At 44.1% G+C, this 22,114-nt stretch overlaps 1 protein-coding gene across 1 annotated transcript in view; it reads right to left on the reverse strand.

Annotated features, from left to right (window-relative positions):
* Positions 1–5,609: 5,609 nt before the first annotated feature.
* The window catches only part of met (MET proto-oncogene, receptor tyrosine kinase), a gene marked incomplete at its 5' end in the record, with an annotated part of 91,798 nt that continues 75,293 nt past the window's right edge, over positions 5,610–22,114 (reverse strand). Inside the window, 7 exons of the mRNA XM_080475796.1 lie at positions 5,610–10,523; positions 13,318–13,454; positions 14,640–14,805; positions 14,964–15,073; positions 15,159–15,340; positions 18,072–18,152; positions 19,839–20,096. Coding sequence (XP_080331922.1) covers positions 10,232–10,523; positions 13,318–13,454; positions 14,640–14,805; positions 14,964–15,073; positions 15,159–15,340; positions 18,072–18,152; positions 19,839–20,096 — 1,226 coding nt within the window. The 3' untranslated portion in view covers positions 5,610–10,231. The remainder of the gene's footprint in view (positions 10,524–13,317; positions 13,455–14,639; positions 14,806–14,963; positions 15,074–15,158; positions 15,341–18,071; positions 18,153–19,838; positions 20,097–22,114) is intronic.

Raw genomic sequence — 22,114 nt, forward strand, 5'->3', positions numbered from 1 at the left:
GGCAGTGACGTCAGCCAGCAGCAGAAAAAAAAAAGCTTTTTCGGCAGGACTGTTCATACTCCAATAAGAAGCTGCCGAACTCGCAGGCCACGCCCCCTCGCAGCAGCCACACGTCTGTGATGCAGCGTTTAAACTTTTCAACTGCAGTATATTTCTTACCTCCAGTGCTTTCAGAAATACATTTCTCTGAACTTTTTCAGTAATAAAAGAGAGCTTTTGTCCGAGCGCCATGTTAGTCCGGTATTAACTACAGGAGCTGACGTGATGCGTTCAGGTGCATCATGTAAAAGCCTTGACATTTTAACGAGCTGCGGCGCTCGTACAGTAGCGCTGTTACAAGCTAAATATGATTAAAATATGACTGATAGTCATGAGCGAACTGGAACACGCATGCGCAGTGCAGAAGTCTCGGCAGTGCGGCACCCACATAGTTCGGCCAGGGTGGTTGGCACAGCCGAAACAAATGTCTTCGGCCAGAGGGAGCTGGCCGAAGGAAATTACGTAATTTTGTTCGGCAGGACCCCGCACTGCCGAACTTTCGTCTTGTTCTTATGGAGTATGAAGAGGCCTTTAGACTGCCGTTTGGAATAAAATCCACACCAGAAATATTCCACAGAGCAATGGAACAGATCATCGAAGGCTTAGAGGGAGTCAGATTTCACATTGATGACATTATTGTATGGGGCTCCACTCTCCAAGAAACCAGTCAGAGACTTAACACAGTGACGGAGCGTGTACAAAAGTACGGACTGAAACTCAATAGAGCCAAGTGTGAGTCCGCAGTGCAGGAGATCCTCTTCCTAGGAGACAAACTCACAGCTCAAGGTGGACAACGGAACAAAGACAAGATCAAAGCTATACTGAACATGCCAAGACCAACAGACACAACAGGCGTCATGCGCATCATAGGAATGGTAAATTTCATAGGCACATTTATTCCTAATCTCACAGCAAAGACATCCTGCATCTGGGAGCTCTTACACAATGATCGTGACTTTAAATGGCTTACCCAACATGAGCAAGAGTGGCAAACACAAAGGAAAACTCTTAGCCTACTATGACCACACGAAAAAGGTTAAAGTTTCAACTGACGCCAACAAAGATGGCGCTGGAGCAATGCTTCTTCAAGCTGAGGGACAGCGCTGGAAACCAGTCGCCTATGTGTCAAGGGCTATGACAAAGTCCAAATGCAAGTATGCCCAGATTGAAAAGGAGTGTTTAGGCGTTGGTTTGGAGCCGTTTCACAGTTATGTGTATGGACTACCATCTTCCACGGTGGAAACTGACCACCGGCCACTTGTCTCTATTCAAAAAGAACCTAAAGGAAATGCCACCACGCATCCAGCGCGTAATGATGAAAATGCAAAGATACGATGTTGATCTTGTTTACACACCTGGAAAGCACCTTGTACTCACAGGCGCCTTGTCCATTTGTTATGAAGAGCAGGAAAGAAGGTACCGTATAGAAGAGCTCCCCCTTTTTCAACGATGAGGAGAGCGAAGAAAGGGCGAACCTCACTACCTGATCAAATAGATTTTGCAGTGGGTGCAAAAATGCAGAAACAACAGTCAATTCAATTTTTTTAAGTTTTGTTTATACTTAACATCATTGATTTTTGCTTGATCACGTTGCATGAAAACTATGTTTGTATCAGTGGTGATCCTTTGTGTTCAGGTTCCAGTAAGATGAATACCCAGCAGCTAAATTGATCCTCCTCATTCACACTGGAGCAAGGCTTTGGATGACACATCAACTAGTTGACTGAATTAATGAAAAAAAATAAAAAAAAATGTTGAAGATCGTGAAAGTGAAATCCACAATTAAGGAGGAGGATGTACCTGATGATGTCCAGCTGGAGCTCACTGACCTGCAGTCTGATGTCACACTGGCAGAGCACTGTAAGTCACGACCACTGCTGGGATTCTACTCTTCTCTTAAGCAAGAGAAGAGGTTTGTTCTCTTTGGCTCTACCTACATATGTGACCAAACATTCTCAGTGATGAAGTTTAACAAGTCCAGGTCCAGATCCTCTCTCAGTGATGACCCTCTGACAGCTGTGCTTCACATCTCCGCCTCAGACATTCAACCTGACGTTGATGCTCTCGTTAAAGACCAACAGAGACCGGATTTCTCTCACTGAACAAGAAAGAAGAACTGAAAAACACAGAATGAGTGTGTGAATGTGATTAGACTACAAGTTCCCATCATTATTTTCTAATATGATGTATCTTACTGAATGTGGCTGAAATGGTCAGTAATGTAATGAATCTAAAACTGTACAAATGTTCACATTTCGTTGTTTGGGGAAATTTTAATGAATAAATGTCATTTTCTCTAAGACAACCTCTCTTTTTCGTTGCTCAATTGTAACATATACTCTTACTGGTCTTACCAACTTATCAAAACAATGCTCTTTACTGCTTTATATAAGGAAACTCTATTAACATTATGCAGACTTTAATTCAGCCTTTTGTTCCGGCCCTCCATAAAATGTTTTGTTCTCATGTGGCCGTGTAAAAATGAATTGCCCACCCCTGCTGTAGAGCCTCTGCAGCTGCTCCCTAGTGGCTCTACGGCCCCCCTGCAGTGGCTCCTTTTTGACGAAAAGTCACAGTTTTCACCATCAACATATTTTACATTTACAGCACCACATCTAAAGTAGTTCATGATAACGCATTAAAAATGTAAAACATGATCTCTCCTGTTGCCAGCAGGTGGTGCTATGTTTGCGTCGGGACATTGGGAGACCATTTGATGAAGCATGTAAAGTTTTTGGACTGTTGCAGCATGTCGAGCAGAGCTACACATCACTTCCTGTTTCATGCTGAACCATCAAATGTACGGCACGCTGCCATGGCCAACCACTTTGACTTTTAGGAAGAATCTTTGATCCGGTTGTCATCGGAAAGAACTGTTGTATAATCCTGGACTTACCGTGTAGCAGGAGTTCGACCAAATGGCGGACTTAATGTTGGGTTTAGAGTTTGGGTGTCACGATGTTTTTGCGTGTCCTGATGTGTTCCAGGTCCCGACCAATCTCAAGGAGGATATCACAATGTTTGGGGCCATGGTATGTGAAAATATAATTCCTGAAATGTCCTCTCACCAATAGGTGGCGCTATGACTGTGAATGGACATCAGCATATGGATGTGTTCAAGGCAGCACAGTGATGAAACACGTGAAGTTTCAGGCAGATTGCAGCATGTGGAGCAGAGCGACACATCACTTCCTGGTTCATGGCGAAGCATCAGATATCCATAGGAGCGCCGTGGCCATGGCCGTTGAGATTATAGTTACATCATGAAACGTTTTCATCAGAAAGGCCTGTTCTGTAGACTGGCCAGATTTCAAGCCTCTCGGAGTTGCTCCCTCGGAGGATTGTGTTTCACACATTTCACACATAATGTGAAATGTCAGACTTCCTGTTGGGTTTAGAGTCCGGGTGTCGTGGACAGTTTAGTGTGGCTTGACCCGCCGCATATACCCAGCGAATTTCCTGGACGTCGGTGAAACGTGTTAAGCCTGTTGCCAGTTTTAGATGTTACGAATGTAAAAGAAGAAATTTAGGGGGCGCTACGGAGCCATTTTGCCAGACATGCACAATGACTATAAAATTTAAAACGGTTCACCACTTTTGACTTGTGAGCAAATTTAAGCCACTAAAGACGCAGCAGTTTGCGCCGCAAGAATAACGAAAATGTTTGACTTATGTCTTCTTGTCAAGGCCAATAAAAACACTGCCAGAGAAGATCAGAAGAGTTCAGTCTTTTTAAAAAGATTCATAATATTGTCTTCCACACCCTGAGGCCTTTTATGGTGTGAAAACCATGTTCCTGGATCAGTGAGACAGAGGAAGGAGGGGCGTGAGGTCCAGACTGGGATACAGAGGAGAGGGGAGCTGGAGGTGAAAGGTCAGAGGTCGGATGTGAACAGAGCCTGAGCACCCCCCCCCCCCCCCCATTTACGCATCGTTTGATCATCAATCTTTGTCCAACTACAGGAGGAATCCTACCCCAACTTTCCAGAACTGGAGGAATCACATCCATTTACAAAGCTAGTCTTCTTATCCGTCCCAGAAGTAAAAGTAACCAGAAATATCTGAACCTCATGCATTTCAACTGGAAAACACAGAAGCCAGTTCTATTTGTTGTAGTGTATCGTCCCCCAGGTCCATACTGAAATCTGTATCTGAATTCTCAGACTTTTACTGCAATATAATACTGAGCTCAGACAGATTCATTATATATATAATAAATATATTTCGAGTAGATGCTGAACATGATATCCTCAACATTGCATTCATGTTAGACGTTGCTGTGACCCAATTCAAGGAAAATCATCCCATCAATATTTACTTCAGTTCCATCTGTGGATCCAGTGGAAAACAGTTCTCATAGCATTAGCATTAGCATTAGCCACACTCAGGTTGATTTTGTTGTAGACGGAGCAGCAGCAGGAGAAATATCCTCAAGCTCAATTAGAAGTATTCTGAACAGTTTGGGCAAATAGTTTGCAAATCTATTAAAAAAAATAAAAGATTTCAAAATAAAATCACTCTGCAAAACTCGAATCGTCTGCTATTCTGACAGAAACTAGCAGGAGAGGTCACATCACTCCGATATGAGCTTCTCTTCATTGGTTTCCTGCTAAATCTAGAATATAATTTAAAATCCTTGTTTTAACTTATGAAGCTCTTAACAACCAGGATCCATCATATCTGAAAGAAGTATTAGTATTGGTATTGGCATTGGTATTGGTATTGGTATTAGTATTTTTCTTATATTGCCCTGAAGAACACTTGGTTCTCAGAGTGCTGCTTACTGGAGGTTCCCAGGTTTTCTAAAAGGAGAATGGAGGCAGAACTTTCAGCTCTCAGGCTCCTCTCTGGTGGAACAGCTCTAGTTTCAGTTAAACAGTATGACACAGTCTGTACTTTTAATGTTAGGCTAAAGACTTTTCTTTTTAATAAAGCTTACAGTTATGGCTGCTTCAGGCCTCTCAAGACCACTTTGATGCTGCTATAGGTAAAGACTGCTGGAGGACCTAAGATTCTTCCTTTCTCACTCACTACTTATCATGATTATATGTCGCAAACATCTCTCTCTCTCTCTCTCTCTCTCTCTCTCTCTCTCTCTCTCTCTCTGGAACCGGAACAGCAGAAATTTTCCACTTCTGATAGTCTGAGTCTGATTCTGCAGGTTTGGTCCTGTTCACAGGGAGTTTTTCCTTTCCACTCGTCCACTACTTGCTCATGTGTACTGGGGATGGGATACATGGGTATTGTTTTTTTTTTTTTTCTCTGTAAAGGTACCTTGAAACAACTGTGTTGTATTTGACGCTATGCAAAAGGAAATTGAACTGAACACCCACATGTTCACAGTGTGTCGCCGCGCTGACAATATCTTATCGTCCATTATAAAACTGAGGCGTGTTTTCTTCATACAGCTGCATGTCAACTGTACAATACCCAGCGAGTGGACCGTACCAAGCAGCGTCAGTACCCTGGTCTACAGCCGTGCCGTACGCTCGTCTCCAGGGAAGGGTTGTTCAGTCTGAAAACCACACAGCTGCTTCTACGGTACAGAGAGCGTGAAGACTGAGGCAACTCTGATATTGTAGCTTTATTACACTGACAAACTCGTTTGACATTACATAGGAACATGTACCTTCAGGTTTTCTGTACAGACAACATTCTCATACATAGACACAAGAGAGCTGACAGTGTTTAGCACAACAAGTCGGAGTCAGGCGGTCAAAGTAACAGCAGACTTTGGGTATCGAGCGGCGGCTCCAGTTGATTTATCTTCGCTTATACAACAATCTAGTAAAGATATTGAAGCTGAGCGACTTTCGAGCTCGTTTCTCCGTATTTACAAAAAAATGGCAGTGGATCGTCTGAAACAAAAACTAAACCAAACAGAGTTGATTGACTTTTTTCTCCGATTCTGGTGCAACCATACACCGACTGTCTTCCCAACTGACTCTATCTTAAAAAACAAGGCTCATCATCAATACAAAAATATGGTACAGCAATTTTCTCGTCATAGCAAACATTCATACCTGTCCAACGATGGCCCCAGCACATCAGCAGCCATTCACAGCAGAAACAATAAGCCACATGCGACACAAAGCACGGAGGAAAGGGCCACAGGCCATCGGTGAGTCCACATTTTAGCCTCTTTACTCTAAAGATTTAAAAAAAAAACAACAAGCAAACTATGACAGAATGTGAAGAAACACGCGCTGCAGCAGTGATTTAATCAACAGGCTCACTGTCTTGTAATACCAGCTCAGACCACAAGGTGGTGTAGTGAGTCTCACTGCCTCCTGTAAGAAAACAAGACTTGGAGACAATTGTCCGTCGATAACGGAGGAGATTCTTTTCATAAATGTGGTCAATTTGATTTTTGACCTTTATCTGTTTTTTTTTCATCATTAAAATTGGCAAACCAAAAAAAAACCTATGTGACAGACTAACAACAGACTGATGAGAGAGCAGGACAAATGCACCAAAGTTACAGTTACTAACAGTTACAGGAGGAAAAGTCACTCTTACATATAGTACATTTGAGTCACAGCTAATGACTTTGAAAGGACAAAACGTTGCTGGTTGATCTTCTTACTAACCGGGGGGTCATCACCAGCCCACGTCCTTGTTGGTACAGTTTGGGAATCACAGCAGACAGAACACAGACTGCAAAGCCAACATTTTCACTACACTGAAGGATTGTGTGTTTTTTTTTTTTAAATGTGATTGTACTGAATTAATGGAAGATAATGGTGTCCTGCAAAGGCATAAAAAAGAAGTCTAGCTTGTCTGAGAGTGAATTCTAGAAATAAACCAGCAGCCTGCATGGAGATGATTGAATTCTCCGACAGAGACAGATGATCCTGTTCAGCTGGAGATGAACAGTGTAAGACAATGATTGTTGTTGACTTCTGCTGTTTTGTGTTATAGTCAAGTTCTTAACATCCTTTTTTTGTTGTTGTTGTTGTTTTTGTCATGGAAGGAGAGATATACAGGAAATAGGAGGAAAACAATGGCAGCGCTAATTATTTGTAGTTTTTTTTTTTTGTGAGGACCTCCCAGGAGAACGGGACTCACATTGTTCTTCATCTACTGATAACTTTCAGGTTCTGCTTGAACCACACACTCCTGCAGAGCTCGTCACTGCAGGTGCCCTGTTGGGTGTTTTGGTGACCCCCATGTCCTTGTCCCCGTGTCCTTGTCCCCCTGTCGTTAACACCTTTCTTTAACTCAAATTGTTCTTGACGAACAGAGACCAGTACATTCAGGACAGAAAAGCGTCCTAGGATCTTAATCTGGTAATGGCTTAATTTGAAATGAGCTTTTAAAAGAGACTATATCATTTTACTTTGCGATTTCTCTTCTGATCGGTTGATTAGTAGTTACAAAAAAACGTGCAAATACACAGGCTTACTTCAAACATTCTATTCTATCTTCATCCGGACGTCTCAGAGGTGAAAGAGGTACAGTAAATAGAATTATCACAGGTTACATAATATCAGAGCTGCACTGAATACAGACACATGTTAGAGACATTGCATGAAATATGTGCCAAAATATGTGGTGCTGAACATTGTTTTAAAGAAGGAATCATTGAATGTCAGGTGTTATACCTTCTGCCAATACTGCAGTGGGAACTTCTTCTAAGAGCTGATGGAGGTGGATGTATTCATGATGTATTGTAACGTCTTCACTTCGTATTATACAGGTGAGCTGCAGCACGAGGGAGACAGGCATTTTTAGATTCTGAATATTTCAAACTTTAGACATCAAATTGAACAAAGTTAAGATTTAATCTGAATTATGATGTATATTTATTGAAAAAACCACAACCTCCCCTTGCAATGAGCGCCGTGCTGAACGCAGAGGCTCAAACCTCCACAGGGTAGAAATATGAGCTCTGAACTCCCAGAAGATACCAGTGTTCCTGTTTCACACGGTCACAAACCTTCATCAGGATATGAACACCTGATGCACCTTTTCATGCAGCTGTAGGACAGACGTCTTTACTTACTAATAGTTAAAGAGTAGAGGGATCAAAGTATTGCGTTAGCACACAAATTAAATATCATTTTAGACTCCAGCTCATTTGGATTTCTTAAAAAAAGGTTGGCATGGCTCGACTGGTCGAACGGTCGTCTCCCAACCGGAAGGTTGCAGGTTTGATTCCCATGTCCACATGCCGAAGTGTCCTTGAGCAAGACACTGGACCCCAAACTGCTCCTATTAGCGTAACAGGGCCTTGCATGGCTGCAGCCTTTAATTGGTGTGTGAATGTGTGTGTGTGAATGTGATTAACGATATAAAGCGCTTCAGGGCTGCAATAGAAAAACGTTACATAAGTGAAGTCCATTGTCCATTCAAAAGCACTTTCCACATACTTTTCACATAATTGTGTGAAGACTGTGGTACGAGTGTGTGAGGGTTCATTATCGTTCAAATCCCCCAAAACACATGTGACAGGTAGAAACGTGAGACAGGCCCGGCTGTGGTCCAGGTGATGGAGCCGACTGTCAACCAGCGCTGGCGCCGATGGACGAGAAAGTGAAACGGTCCCCAGTAAGGGACAAACATAAGTTGGCGTTAGTCTGGAATGTGCTGCTACAGCAGTGACTATGTAAGTGGCAACAGACTATAGCAGGAAATACCTGGAGGGTCCAGTCCTGCACCTTTTAGTCTCTCCATGCTGAAACACACCTGAGTGAAACTACGAGCTCCTCATTGCTCTTTTTCTTTTTCTTTTGGCGCTTAGTGATCGTGTCACCTCGAGACTGAAGCAGACGGATACAAAGAGCAGGCAGGACCGCAGACATCCAAGACCAGGGCTGGAAATCACTGTTACACACTATATTCACTTCCCAATTGTGGGACCCTGACCCCCTTTGAGAGTGACAGAAGTCCCAAGGGGACTGAGTCCTGGACATTGACCCGCTCTGAGTTTGTCTTCCTTGGATTTGGACATATTAAGAAAGCAGAATTGGATTGTTACTGGAGTCTGGAGCAGGCCTGGGGGAATGAACATTGCTATGAAGTGTCGGTATAGTTGGGCAGTGGTTCTTTTCACCGCCATGTTTTGGCTCATCAGACATTAGATAGGGGGTCTGCAGTTTTTCTCGGCGGTAAAACAAAAGGAACCCAGGTAGTATTCAACATATGAACAAGAAACAGTATAAGTCCATAACACACAATGTTCCTAGTGTTCAGCACCAGCACTGTGAAAATGTATCAAGATTCATTGTTTTTAAAAGAAGAGTGTTTCTCCGTGTATCACATCACATCACATATGAACTGAAAGGAGGCAAGAGGTTCTTCAATGGAACGACCGCTTCGCTTCAACAAACCAAATGTGATGAAGGCTTCTGTCCATTTTCATCAGCTGCAGCCTGTTCACTGTCAGTAAAACCTCAATCGCACGGAACAGATGCAGATCTGACAAACGTTAAGCAACGTGGACCGTTCATTAACCAGACGGAGGGAAATCTCAGGGCAAAGTGGTCAACTGCTCGAACAAACAAACATCAAAGCTGTTCGGTGGCAGACTTGTAGTGTGTTTGACATGATGGAGACTTTCAACTCAGAAAAAAGAAAAGAACGAACTGGGAAACGTCTGTGGATTAAAGGCAGGTGACTCACGGTAGTTCTCTGCCAACATCAAACGCCAATCGTCCATAATGACTCATACAAACAGCATCCAGTGGTCTGCACATGGGGGCAGCAGGTTTTCTTCTACCTCACCGTCCCTGCTGTTTACTGAGTTCTGCCACCAGACACTTCTGGCCTCAGTTTGCCCCCCCCCCCCCCGAGGTTCTGAGATCATCGGTGAGGCTGCTCTGGCTCAGAGGGACATGACGATGTGTGTGGAGGTGTGATAGTTTTATATTAACAACAATGTTCACATTACAGCCAGGTCTGACGCCGGTCCTCTCGCTCCTGCGTGAGCACAGACGCAGGATGTCTGACCCCAAGGTCAGAGGTCAGAGGTCAGAGGTCAGAGGTCAGCGGGCAGGGGGCAGTGGAGAAAGTTGGCCTGCAGCTCCTGGAGCCTCTTTGCTGTTGGGTGATGCTTGAGAAGGTGGAGGGTCCTCAGTCTATATACAGTGAGTGAGAGGTTGGAGCTCACACTTCTTCTCAGCAGGCAGTGTCCAGTGTTTTATCAGCTACAATCGGGTACAGTAGTTCTCTCCCCCCGCCGCCTCCGCCCTCAGGTGCAGCAGTCTCGCTCCAGCTGACAGAAGAGCGGCGAGTGGCTCGGCAGAGACGTGGAGATGGAGGGATGGGAGGGAGAGGGCAGGGCAGGGGGGGACGGGGAGGTCGTGGAGGCCAGCATGGAGGGGTAGGGACTCATCTTGTCGATGTTGACGTAAGTGGTGTTGAGCAGGACGTAGTGCTCGCCGCTGAAGCTGGAGAAGATGGCCGAGATCCGCGACACCAGATCGGAGAAGGAAGGCCTCCGCTCCGGCTTCGGATGCCAGCACTCGATCATCACCGTGTACCTGGGGGGGGGGTAGGGGGGGGGGGGGGGGTGTCACAATGAAACGGTGGCATTTTCCCTGCTGAAGACAACGTACACATACAAGCAGCCCCACCTTTAAGTTTGTATCTTTGTTTTTTCTTTAGAATCCTTTTTGGGTGTTTTCTTAGTTGTTTTCGGTCATTTCATAAATATTGTTGTTTTATTGCTTTGCAGCGATTTTGTTGTAACTGCTTTGTAGTAGCTGCTTTTTGTCTGTATTTCTTTGACATCTCTTTGGAGCTGTTTTGGTCTTTCTGCAGTAGTTTGGTATCTCTGTAGTTGTAATTTGTCTCTTCGTATCAGGTCTGCTGTCTGTTGGTGGTTTGTTCTGTAGGTTTGTTGGTGTCTCTTTGCAGTCTTTGTCTTTTCGTAGCCTCTTTGTGTCCATCAATATCTCCACACTCAGATCTAAACCTTTGAATATAAATCTTTTAACTGTAATCATGAAGAAAAACGGCTGAATTTGTACGGTTTATTTTTTTGTGTTTCTCTATATAAAGCTATAGTCTCTATCAGTCTGTACATTTAATTCAATCAAGAGTGATTACAAAATACGGCTTGATGTTATTTATTTGAAGAAACCGAGTTTTTATATGATTGATTTTCAAAACATAACCAATCAACACAACCATCTCACCATTCCAACCCAACAGAGACGGATCCACTGCAGTGTCTGCAGTGACCTGGAGCACCCTGCCAAGCGCCGAAGAATTACGGGAATGTTTGTGGACGTGCGTCCCTCCTGACGTCTCTGTTTAATTTACGGCCGGGGAATTCGGGGGCCCCTGCCTCCCTCTCACCTGAACCCTCCCACCGCACACCACTCTGCACAGCAGCTCTGCTTCTTATCTGCAGGCTGTGAGTGAGATCACTGCTGGCATCGCTCGCACCTCCACTGTCAGAGGTCAACCAGGAGCGAGCGCTGTGAAGCGGGCTCACGTGTGAAAGTCACACCCAGGTCTTCATTTCAAGTCTTCTTCAATCACTCACTGCCGGAATAAAAGGGACTGAAGCTTCAAACTGTTTGAAATACTGCGACTCCACTACTTCCAGGAAGTAACACAGATTAGTTTTAAATTGAAGCGCGGCTTCTCTCTGCATTAGCATGAGCTCCTGTAAATGTTTTGACAAGCTTTGCCGTGGCCGTTTCTATTTCACTGAGCTCCTGTTGACATGAGGAGGACCCAACTCAGCCCTGAACCCAACATGAACGATTCCCACTGTCGATAACACCAGTTTGGACTGAGATTGCCTCTGATTTAGGAGCAATAATGTTAGTTTGCCTTGATAAACACTGTCAACACATACAGAGTTTATATCAGGTGGTTCCTTCCTGCTTCTTCCTGATAGCGTTAACTAATGTGTATAGAGCATCATCCTTCTAACATCCAGATTATAGAGCATCTTGCTTCTAACATCCAGATTGTAGAGCATCTTCCTTCTAACATCCAGGTTATAGAGCATCTTCCTTCTAACATCCAGATTATAGAGCACCATCCCTCTAACATCCAGATTATAGAGCATCTTCCTTCTAACATCCAGATTGTAGAGCATCTTCCTTCTAACATCCAGATTATAGAGCACCTTCCTTCTAACATCCAGATTATAGAGCATCTTCCTTCTAACATCCATCTTATAGAGCATCATCCTTCTAACATCCAGATTATAGAGCATCTTCCTTCTAACATCCAGATTATAGAGCATCTTCCTTCTGTAACGTCCAGATTATAGAGCATCTTCCTTCAGTAACGTCCAGATTATAGATCATCGTCCTCCTCTAACACACAGATTATAGAGCATCTTCCTTCCACTGACTTTAGCGGATATTGATGAATGACTCAGTCATTAATCTGTCCCGCACAGTGCCGACAGCTCAGCTAATGCTAATGCTAATGCTACAATAAAACAGCTATGCGCACGTCATTATTTTCCATCCATCCATTTTCTCCAGCTTATCCGTTTCCGGGGGTGTCAGTCTGAGCACCGTCACCCAGATCACGTTGCACCGATTAAGAACCTTCCTGCAGGTGGTGAGCCCACGGGAAGGTGGCGCCCGGCGTGGGACATGAACCCTCTACCTTGAGACTGAGAGTCTCATGCTCTACCAACTGAGCTAGCCGAGGCACGTCATTATTTTACTTTGACTCATTTTCAAGTAAGGTACTGACATCGATGACTAATACTCAGAAACTTGCGCCACACCGTGTAACACCATAAACAGACATGCTTTGCTTGTACTGACTGTGTCAGGCATTCAAAGCATTAAACCATGGAGAAAGCGATGTGATGTTTTTAGAGATAAGACCCGTCGACCTGAAACAATCTGCTTTACCAGACTGCCGGCAGGTTTCACCTGGCAATCTCTGATAGGAACACATCCAAAGAAAACTCAGCTCTGTTGACAAGAACCTCACAAAGAAATGTGAGCCCTTCCAGCCGTGCGCTCACCTGTCACAGTGCTTAGCAACAACAGAGACAAACAGAGCACAGCCACTCGGTCCCATTTAAACGCTGTGTTTCGGTTGTGAGGCGAGAAAAGTGACTTTCATTTGATCCACAGCTGTGGTGAGATGTGACGGGACGTCCGAATCCGTCTGAGGTGATGGATGACTTGGACTCGCAGGTTGAATTTATGACTTCCTGTGCCTGTACGACTTTCACTTTTCCCCTGACGCGCAGCTCTGGAGTGGCTCCTCAGCTGAGCCGTGTTCTGCCGGCTGATGGGGGGGGGGGGGGGGGGAAAGGTGTGCAGTGTTTGAGTGTGTGGCACTCACAGGGCGTCGGGGCAGAACTCGGGCTGCAGCAGCCTCCGGCCCTGCAGCAGGAACACCGTGATGTCGAAGGAGTTCACGTCCGAATATGGCGGAGCTCCGCGGGTCATCAGCTCCCACAGCAGCACGCCAAACGACCACTGCATGAAGGAAACACAACAGTAACTCTTCACCTGAGAGGTTTCACCCACGTGGGCTGCTGAGGCAGACAGATGGTGAACTCAGATATGCAGAGACAGTGAATTTAGCGTTGTTCTCCCCTGCAGCAGAGTGAGGGTTGCTCTCGGAAGGAAGTGTAAACAGACACTCTGCTGCTATAACGCTATCTTGTGAAAGCTATTGGCCATCAAAAACACGTTCTCATACGATTTTTGTGTTTTTCTCTTATCTTTACTGCTGTGTTATACTGAATCATTTTACATTCATGTTGGCCAACAAGCAGAGAAGACGATGACTTTCCCACCAAACCTAATAGCATACATGCAGGTACACCTGGCTTGTAAAGGGGAAGTAACGGCAGTGAAAAATGCAAGAAAGGAAAACTACATAATTAAACCCTGCTTCAGGTATTTCTTATCAGACCGTGGATTATGAGATTTCCGAAAATCCCGCAGCATTGGAAAACTCTCTCTTTGTGCAACGTTTTCAAACACGTTTTTTTAATTAAATTTTTTTATTCATCCCTCTCAGACTTTGGCTTCATTGACATAAAAAACAACTTTGTAGCATTCTGGACCTCAGTTGACATGTAATGGCGCTCGGAGACACTGAAAACACAACTTTTTGAAAACACTCTGATTCCTCCTCTGTGCGAACCGGGGAAAATAGGATTTTCTTTCAAAATGCTGCTACTGCACATACACACCGCGGCCGTGGTAAATAGTTGTTCTGCACATGCTCAGTAGATGGACAATAACAACAATGTTTTCCTCCACAGTGTTATGACTCCCAGTCAATATTGTCTTGGGACTTTGTAGTTTTAAAGTTGAGAGTCACTGTGAAAACAATCCGACTTCCTCATCTGTCCATATCACAACAGCACCAACTTGTGGTCCGACATAACAACAACATCATGTTCAGCACTTCTGCCATTTCCGTTTAAGTGGACATCGTTTTCAAAATGTTTCACTGTAAATTTCAAACTTTTCCTACATGAAAACAACGAAGCATTAAACCTTCAGCAGATCAGACCCTATCAGTTGTAGCACAAAAGAAAAAAGCCCTAAACACTGCACATGTGAAGGAGGAGCTTAAAAGTGGACAGCAGTGGTCCCATATCCCACTGTTTGATTATCAGTGGACTGACAACGAGACTGAGCCCTCACCACGTCTGATTTGGTGGTGAACTTGTGCGTCTGGAGACTCTCCAGAGCCATCCACTTGACGGGAAGCTTGACGCCGCTCTTGTTGTGGACACTGTAATATTCTTTGTCGTACACGTCCCGGGCCAGGCCAAAGTCTGCCACCTTCACCGTGTAACTCTCATCCAGCCTGGGAAGACAAACAGCAAACGTTTATTCAGTCTCACTTGTTGGTTCATGCTGGATTCTGTCACCTGCCATGTTTTCCTCAGCTCTACTCCTGAAAACAAATATTCTCCCTCAACGTCCTCCCGTCTTTACTGTAGTGTGAGTAATAACTCAGCTCACATGCAGTTCCTGGCAGCCAGGTCTCTGTGGACGAACTTCTTGCTGGCCAGGTACTCCATCCCTCTGGCCACCTGCAGCCCGAAGCCCATCAGGTCCTTCACTGTCGGGTTCTGGAACAAACATCTCCGGTCACTCCAGAGCACATCAGTCTGAAGTAAAGAATGACGACCAGGCTACACTGGTGTCGGCCCTCACATGTCCCTCGTCCCGGATGAAGTTGCGCAGGTCGCCGTGCTTCATGTAGGGAAGGACCACCAGCGGGGAGCCCTCTGGTGGGAGGCAGATACCCAGAAGAGACAGGACATTGGGATGGCTGAAGTCCTTCATGATGATCCCTTCCTTCAGGAACTGAGACACCTCTTCCAAATCTGTGATGCCTGGAAAGAGTTCAGCACAGGTTCAAGCGGATCGAATTTCAATCAAAGCAAGTTGGGAATTTTCTGTTAGCAGGAGCACAGGACGGAGCCTTTGTTGGGTGGAGAAGGAAACTGTGCTGTACTAATAGAACTGAGAAGGTCCTGACTCTGACACCGAAGGGAAATACCAATGATGACAGTGGAAAATATCTCCCAGACGAATCAAACTCCCATTTACCAATTACCTCCACTCTGACTCTGCTGTAAGCTGGTTACGGAGCGGCGCTGTGCCGCAGGACGTCTCCGCTCAGAGCCTACTTTTGAAGGTTAGGGAAGAAAACCCCTCGTAGCTGTGGACAATGCTTTCATGCACTCCACAATAATTATTCCTGAGACGAGAAACGTGTCCGTAGTCATTTCAGCTGTTCATCACAGGAGCAGCTGAATTAGGATAAAAGCAGTGACTCTTTGTCTCCAATGCAACCAGAGTCTAAAATGATTAGCCCCTGCCCTGCCTCTGCACTCTAAGGAATAAAAAGTGGTTTGAATCCCTGTGGACGAGACCCCGTGGGCTCAGCTCGTCGCACCACAGTCTGACTGCATGAATCCCCCCCAAGTCATCCCCACATCAATCTCAATCTCAATCCGGCAATTTACACAATTAAATCAGACCCTCATTCATCTCCATCATGAGACGCTGAGCAGGACTCAGATCTAATGAGGAGACGCAGAATAAACTTTATTCAATAAAATATGTTGATAAGTCTGCGCAAGAACCGTAAAATAAGCGTTTCCTCATTCTAGGAACTATACAGAGTAGAATTAGTTTTAAGTTTTAAAAAAATGGGCCCGGCCTCCAGATATTTAAATCATACAGGAAGTTTACCCAAGAAAACTTCTGATTTGAATATATTCACACTCTTCCTCTTGTGCAGCAGGTTCTTCCCAGTGTTGATGGTGACTATAAAGATGTTTGTACTGGTGTTGATGGTGAATATAAAGATGTTTGTACTGGTGTTGATGGTGAATTAAAGATGTTTGTACTGGTGTTGATGGTGAATATAAAGATGTTTGTATTGGTGTTGTTGGTGAATATAAAGAAGTATGTATTGGTGTTGATGGTGAATATAAAGATGTTTGTACTGGTGTTGATGGTGAATATAAAGATGTTTGTATTGGTGTTGATGGTGAATATAAAGATGTTTGTACTGGTGTTGATGGTGAATTAAAGATGTTTGTACTGGTGTTGATGGTGAATATAAAGATGTTTGTATTGGTGTTGATGGTGAATATAAAGATGTTTGTACTGGTGTTGATGGTGAATTAAAGATGTTTGTACTGGTGTTGATGGTGAATATAAAGAAGTATGTATTGGTGTTGATGGTGAATATAAAGATGTTTGTACTGGTGTTGATGGTGAATATAAAGATGTTTGTACTGGTGTTGATGGTGAATATAAAGATGTTTGTACTGGTGTTGATGGTGAATTAAAGATGTTTGTACTGGTGTTGATGGTGAATATAAAGATGTTTGTATTGGTGTTGTTGGTGAATATAAAGAAGTATGTATTGGTGTTGATGGTGAATATAAAGATGTTTGTACTGGTGTTGATGGTGAATATAAAGATGTTTGTATTGGTGTTGATGGTGAATATAAAGATGTTTGTACTGGTGTTGATGGTGAATTAAAGATGTTTGTACTGGTGTTGATGGTGAATATAAAGAAGTATGTATTGGTGTTGATGGTGAATATAAAGATGTTTGTACTGGTGTTGATGGTGAATATAAAGATGTTTGTATTGGTGTTGATGGTGAATATAAAGATGTTTGTATTGGTGTTGATGGTGAATTAAAGGTGTTTGTATTGGTGTTGATGGTGAATATAAAGATGTTTGTATTGGTGTTGATGGTGAATTAAAGGTGTTTGTATTGGTGTTGATGGTGAATATAAAGAAGTATGTATTGGTGTTGATGGTGAATATAAAGATGTTTGTACTGGTGTTGATGGTGAATATAAAGATGTTTGTATTGGTGTTGATGGTGAATATAAAGATGTTTGTACTGGTGTTGATGGTGAATATAAAGAAGTATGTACTGGTGTTGATGGTGAATATAAAGATGTTTGTATTGGTGTTGATGGTGAATTAAAGGTGTTTGTATTGGTGTTGATGGTGAATATAAAGATGTTTGTATTGGTGTTGATGGTGAATTAAAGGTGTTTGTATTGGTGTTGATGGTGAATATAAAGATGTTTGTACTGGTGTTTGTGGTGAATATAAAGATGTTTGTACTGGTGTTGATGGTGAATATAAAGAAGTATGTATTGGTGTTGATGGTGAATATAAAGATGTTTGTACTGGTGTTGATGGTGAATTAAAGATGTTTGTACTGGTGTTGATGGTGAATATAAAGAAGTATGTATTGGTGTTGATGGTGAATATAAAGATGCTTGTACTGGTGTTGATGGTGAATATAAAGAAGTATGTATTGGTGTTGATGGTGAATTAAAGGTGTTTGTATTGCTGTTGTTGGTGAATATAAAGAAGTATGTATTGGTGTTGATGGTGAATATAAAGATGTTTGTATTGGTGTTGATGGTGAATATAAAGATGTTTGTAATGGTGTTGATGGTGAATTAAAGATGTTTGTATTGGTGTTGATGGTGAATATAAAGATGTTTGTACTGGTGTTGATGGTGAATTAAAGGTGTTTGTATTGGTGTTTGTGGTGAATATAAAGATGTTTCTACTCACGGTTCAGAGACTTGACGGCGCAGTGTTGATTCTGCCCGTCGGCTTCCAGGAGAGTTCCATGGAAAACGCAGCCGAAGTGTCCTGAAGGTAACAACACAACAAAGGTTTTTCACAGAGCGACGTTAGCATCAGGAAGTTCAAAACCTTCAGTTTGAGTTCAGGACGAGATTCGATTCTTGAACCTCCGTAAAACCTGTTTTAATCAGTGTCCGATGATTCATTTACACACCGAACAGAGAAAAGCTTCACCGTGTACTGGATTATACGTAGTGAAGCTTTATGTCTCACTACAACCTAAAACATGTGACTCCCAGTCTGATTGACATGCCTGAAGCATGAACATGTTTATGGCACCACAGCCCAGTGCTTGTTACTGTCCAATGAACCTGAAGGTGATTCTCATGGTTTGTGCTCATAGATCCAGTAAGTGAAGCACAGTTTTCAGTCTTTACCCGTAAATGGACACAACCTCCTAAATCAGACACTGAGCCTGCACGGAGACACTGTGAGTCATTTTTAAATTTCATGGAATCGCCTTCATGCGCTTATTGAAGACCTCTCCTCTAGAGAGCAGCTGAGAGATCACAGGACGTCAACAAGGCAGGAAAGACCTTGTTTTTACTTTAAAGACTTCAAAAGTAAAGTAGTCTGCAGTCATGACATCTTTGTGTTGGTGTAGTAGAAAGTGGATTTAAAGAATAGTTTGTCCTCATTCTGACAAAAAACTTTGTGAAATGCTGCTACTTTGCACGCGTGCAACGGCTTTTTTTTTTTTCCCGTTGCTGTGTAAAGGCAAAACTTTTCTGAAATGAAAATAGAAAACTGATGAGTTTTCACTTGAAATGTTGTCGGGTAAAATGGGTTTCAGAGAACTCCGGGTCCTGCAGCCAGAACAGAGTGTAGAAGTGGAAGCAGGACGTAGGACAGCCTGGATGTTACAGTGACCGACTGCAGCTCACTAATTCATTTATATGATTTCACAGCTTCAAAAAACTCTCCAGAGTCTATCTGCCCTCCAAGTAACCCTGTACAGAGCTTTACTCATTAATGACCCGTCCAACGGTCCCCCCAGTGCCCAGCCCCCCTGAGTTATTGTGCTTTTTATTGAATTATATGTCCTATTTAAGTCAGGGGGGCTGGGCCTAGACTGGACAAAATGAGCGCGGCGCTCTGCCGTCACGTTCCTAAGATGTGTGAGGGTTTTAGATTACGGCTCTACAAAGATCCTGAGAACAAACCACCAGGCCCGACGAGGGGGCTTAGGGGCTTTTCAGGGGCCCGGGGGTCTTTCTCGTCCCGATATTAAACTCGATCTGTGGGCTGGAGTCACAAAAGGAGGTGATTCAGTTTCTGTGGTTTGATAAATGTGGACTTCAGGACTTGGACGAGTCACACAAACACTTTAATGAGTATGCAGGAAGACCAATTCACTTTTTGAAGTTATAAAAGACAAGAATTCCTTGGAAGTAAAGTCTCTTTCAATCTAAGTGTGAAAACAAACGAATACGTTTCAAAAATATTGATAAAACTCCTAAATACTTTATCGTGAGACATAAACTGCTCTGAATAACTTTAATGTACTCTTATGATGAACTTCACTCATAAAATACACAATGTTCAGACAAGATTACTACAGATTCTGGCAGTTTCCCTCCAGATTACAAGATGTTTTACAGTGCAGACCATTGTTCTAGGATGTAAGAGGTGTGTGTGTGTGTGTGTGTGTGTGTGTGTGTGTGTGTGTGTGTGTGTGTGTGTGTGTCTGACCTCTGCCGATGACCTGGTTGAGGTGCAGCAGCAGCTGTTCCCTGGCGATCACCACGTGTTGGACCTCGGTCAGCAGGTCCGGGTGCAGGCAGGCCGGGTCGATGTGGACCGGAGCCATGAGCAGCGGGGACACCAGCTCGCCCTCCAGCCCCAGCCCTCCGCCCACCAGCGCCCCCAGCCGCGGGGACAGCAGCTCGCCGTTGCTACCGTAGACGGGGGGAGCGGCCCGGCACGTCTCGGGCCGGTCGGTGCCCTGATCTGGAGGAAGGAGAGGGGTCAGAGGTCGGAGGTCAGAGGGGGCACCAGAGGTCAAGGTGTGTTACGTGATATGCTTCCTTCAAACAAACCATGTCTACCTCAGAGTCCATTTTCATTTCTTTTGCATTGGTCTTAAAATATCACCAGATGTGTTTCTGTCTAAGAAAATGAGAGTTGGATTTGGGTTTGGATTGTGTAGGAGGTTTGGACATTTCAGGAAGCAAAGCTGCTTGTGACACAATGACAGCAAAAGGTAAGATTGAAGCTACACGCTACGTTGTTAAATAGAAGTTGAGATGCTCAAACATGTAAAGAAACATATCTGATGGTTTGTATATGTTATTTATTTCTGTTTGTAGACTTGCATTGTGTTTTGTCATTGGTTGTCTCCAGATAACGTGGATGTAGTCGTGAGGCAACGATAAAGATGTTTGGAGATGTGCTGGACGAGACAATAAGCAACAATCAGAATGTTCTTGATGTACCATTCTACTATCAACTATAGGAAATGGACACAACTACATTTTCAGTGAACAATGAAAGTTGTCGTCGTTCTAATGAACAGCGAGGACAATGACCTGAGGATGAGAGTGACAGTGGGGAGGAGTGGACTCCAGAATCAGATTAGAGATCCATTAGAAGGTGTGCTGAAAATCAGAGGTCAAAATAATGTGCGTAACAAACATGTCTAGAATATGAGGAGCAAATGATCCAACCAAATGTTTTGTGTCATTTTGTTTTCCAAGTAGAAAGACAAGTGGGTGATAATGAGTGCTGAAGAGAATCAAAACCAAGAGGAAAATTAAGAAAATTAAGATGTACCTTCCATACCAGAACTTGGTATTCCACACCTAAAGATGTTCTCTCCCCCTATCAATACTTCAAGCTGCGTTTTTTCAGAAGATATTCTTGATTTAATTTCAGAGCAGTCAAATCTGTCAGCCGCACAGTGTGACCACGACAAACCCCTGAACCTCACGGCTAAAGCACTGGAGCACTTCCTGGATACTGTGGTCTACATGTCACTGTACGGATTACCAGCGACCCACATGTTGTAGCATAAAGCCGAGTGTCCCAGGTAGCTGACGCCATCAATCTGAAGAGATGGGAAGCCATCAAGAAGGCCCTGCACTTCAATGAGAACGAAGCAGGGATACATGATCATCCAGATCCACTGCACAGGATCCATCCACTGGTAGATCTTGAACATATACTGAGAAGGTCCTCACCCCCCCCAAGCAGCCAGATGTTGGAGGAAGTGGAAACATTGTCCTTTGCCTGGCTCAGCCAATACCAAAGCAACGCTATCAGAAAGTTGTTCTTTGACAACGGGTCTACAAGGAAGGAAGAAATCTACTTGACTGGTACTGTTGGCAGTAACAGACAGAGGAGTCAGTGTGATGTCTGATGGCATAAGTACTCAGTTAACCTTCCCAGTAACTACACTGGTGTGTATCCAGCCACGGAGGAGGACAGATGGGACCACAAGAGGAAAGAAGCCATCCTGTAGGGAGGCTGTGGCTCGGTTGGTAGAGCTCATTGTGGGTCTGCTCAAAACAGTCCCACAATGCCATATAAAGCCTCGTTTCCACTGCACACAATGTGTCTCAGCTGGTGGCGGGCCCCGACTCGGACTCGAACCCCACCTGCTCAGGTAGCGTGGATACGGCACGGGGACGGAGACCCGGGTTTGGGCGCCGGCGCCGGCGCCATGTCCAGTCACGAGCTGCGGGACCGGGGCCGGCCGGTGTGCACGGGCACGGAAAAGATTCCGCTCGACTCGTCGCGTTCGCACTCGAGACCGATGCGGAAGTTGCGGTTGCGGCTCAGCGGCCATAAAAAAACCAAAACGGGTTAACAAAACAACCAGTGCAAAGTGAAGTATGAAAACAATAAGAGAGTGACGTAATCACTGAGCAGGCGGCTGCATTTTGCTCCTTATCGGACCCGCTCTGTAGTGCTGGGTTCCCCAACGGAAGGGTGACAAAAAATCGTAACTCTTTTGTTCGGTTCTTTTG

Source organism: Lipophrys pholis, assembly GCF_963383615.2.
Source record: "Lipophrys pholis genome assembly, chromosome: 11".
In the NCBI taxonomy this organism is placed as follows: domain Eukaryota; kingdom Metazoa; phylum Chordata; class Actinopteri; order Blenniiformes; family Blenniidae; genus Lipophrys; species Lipophrys pholis.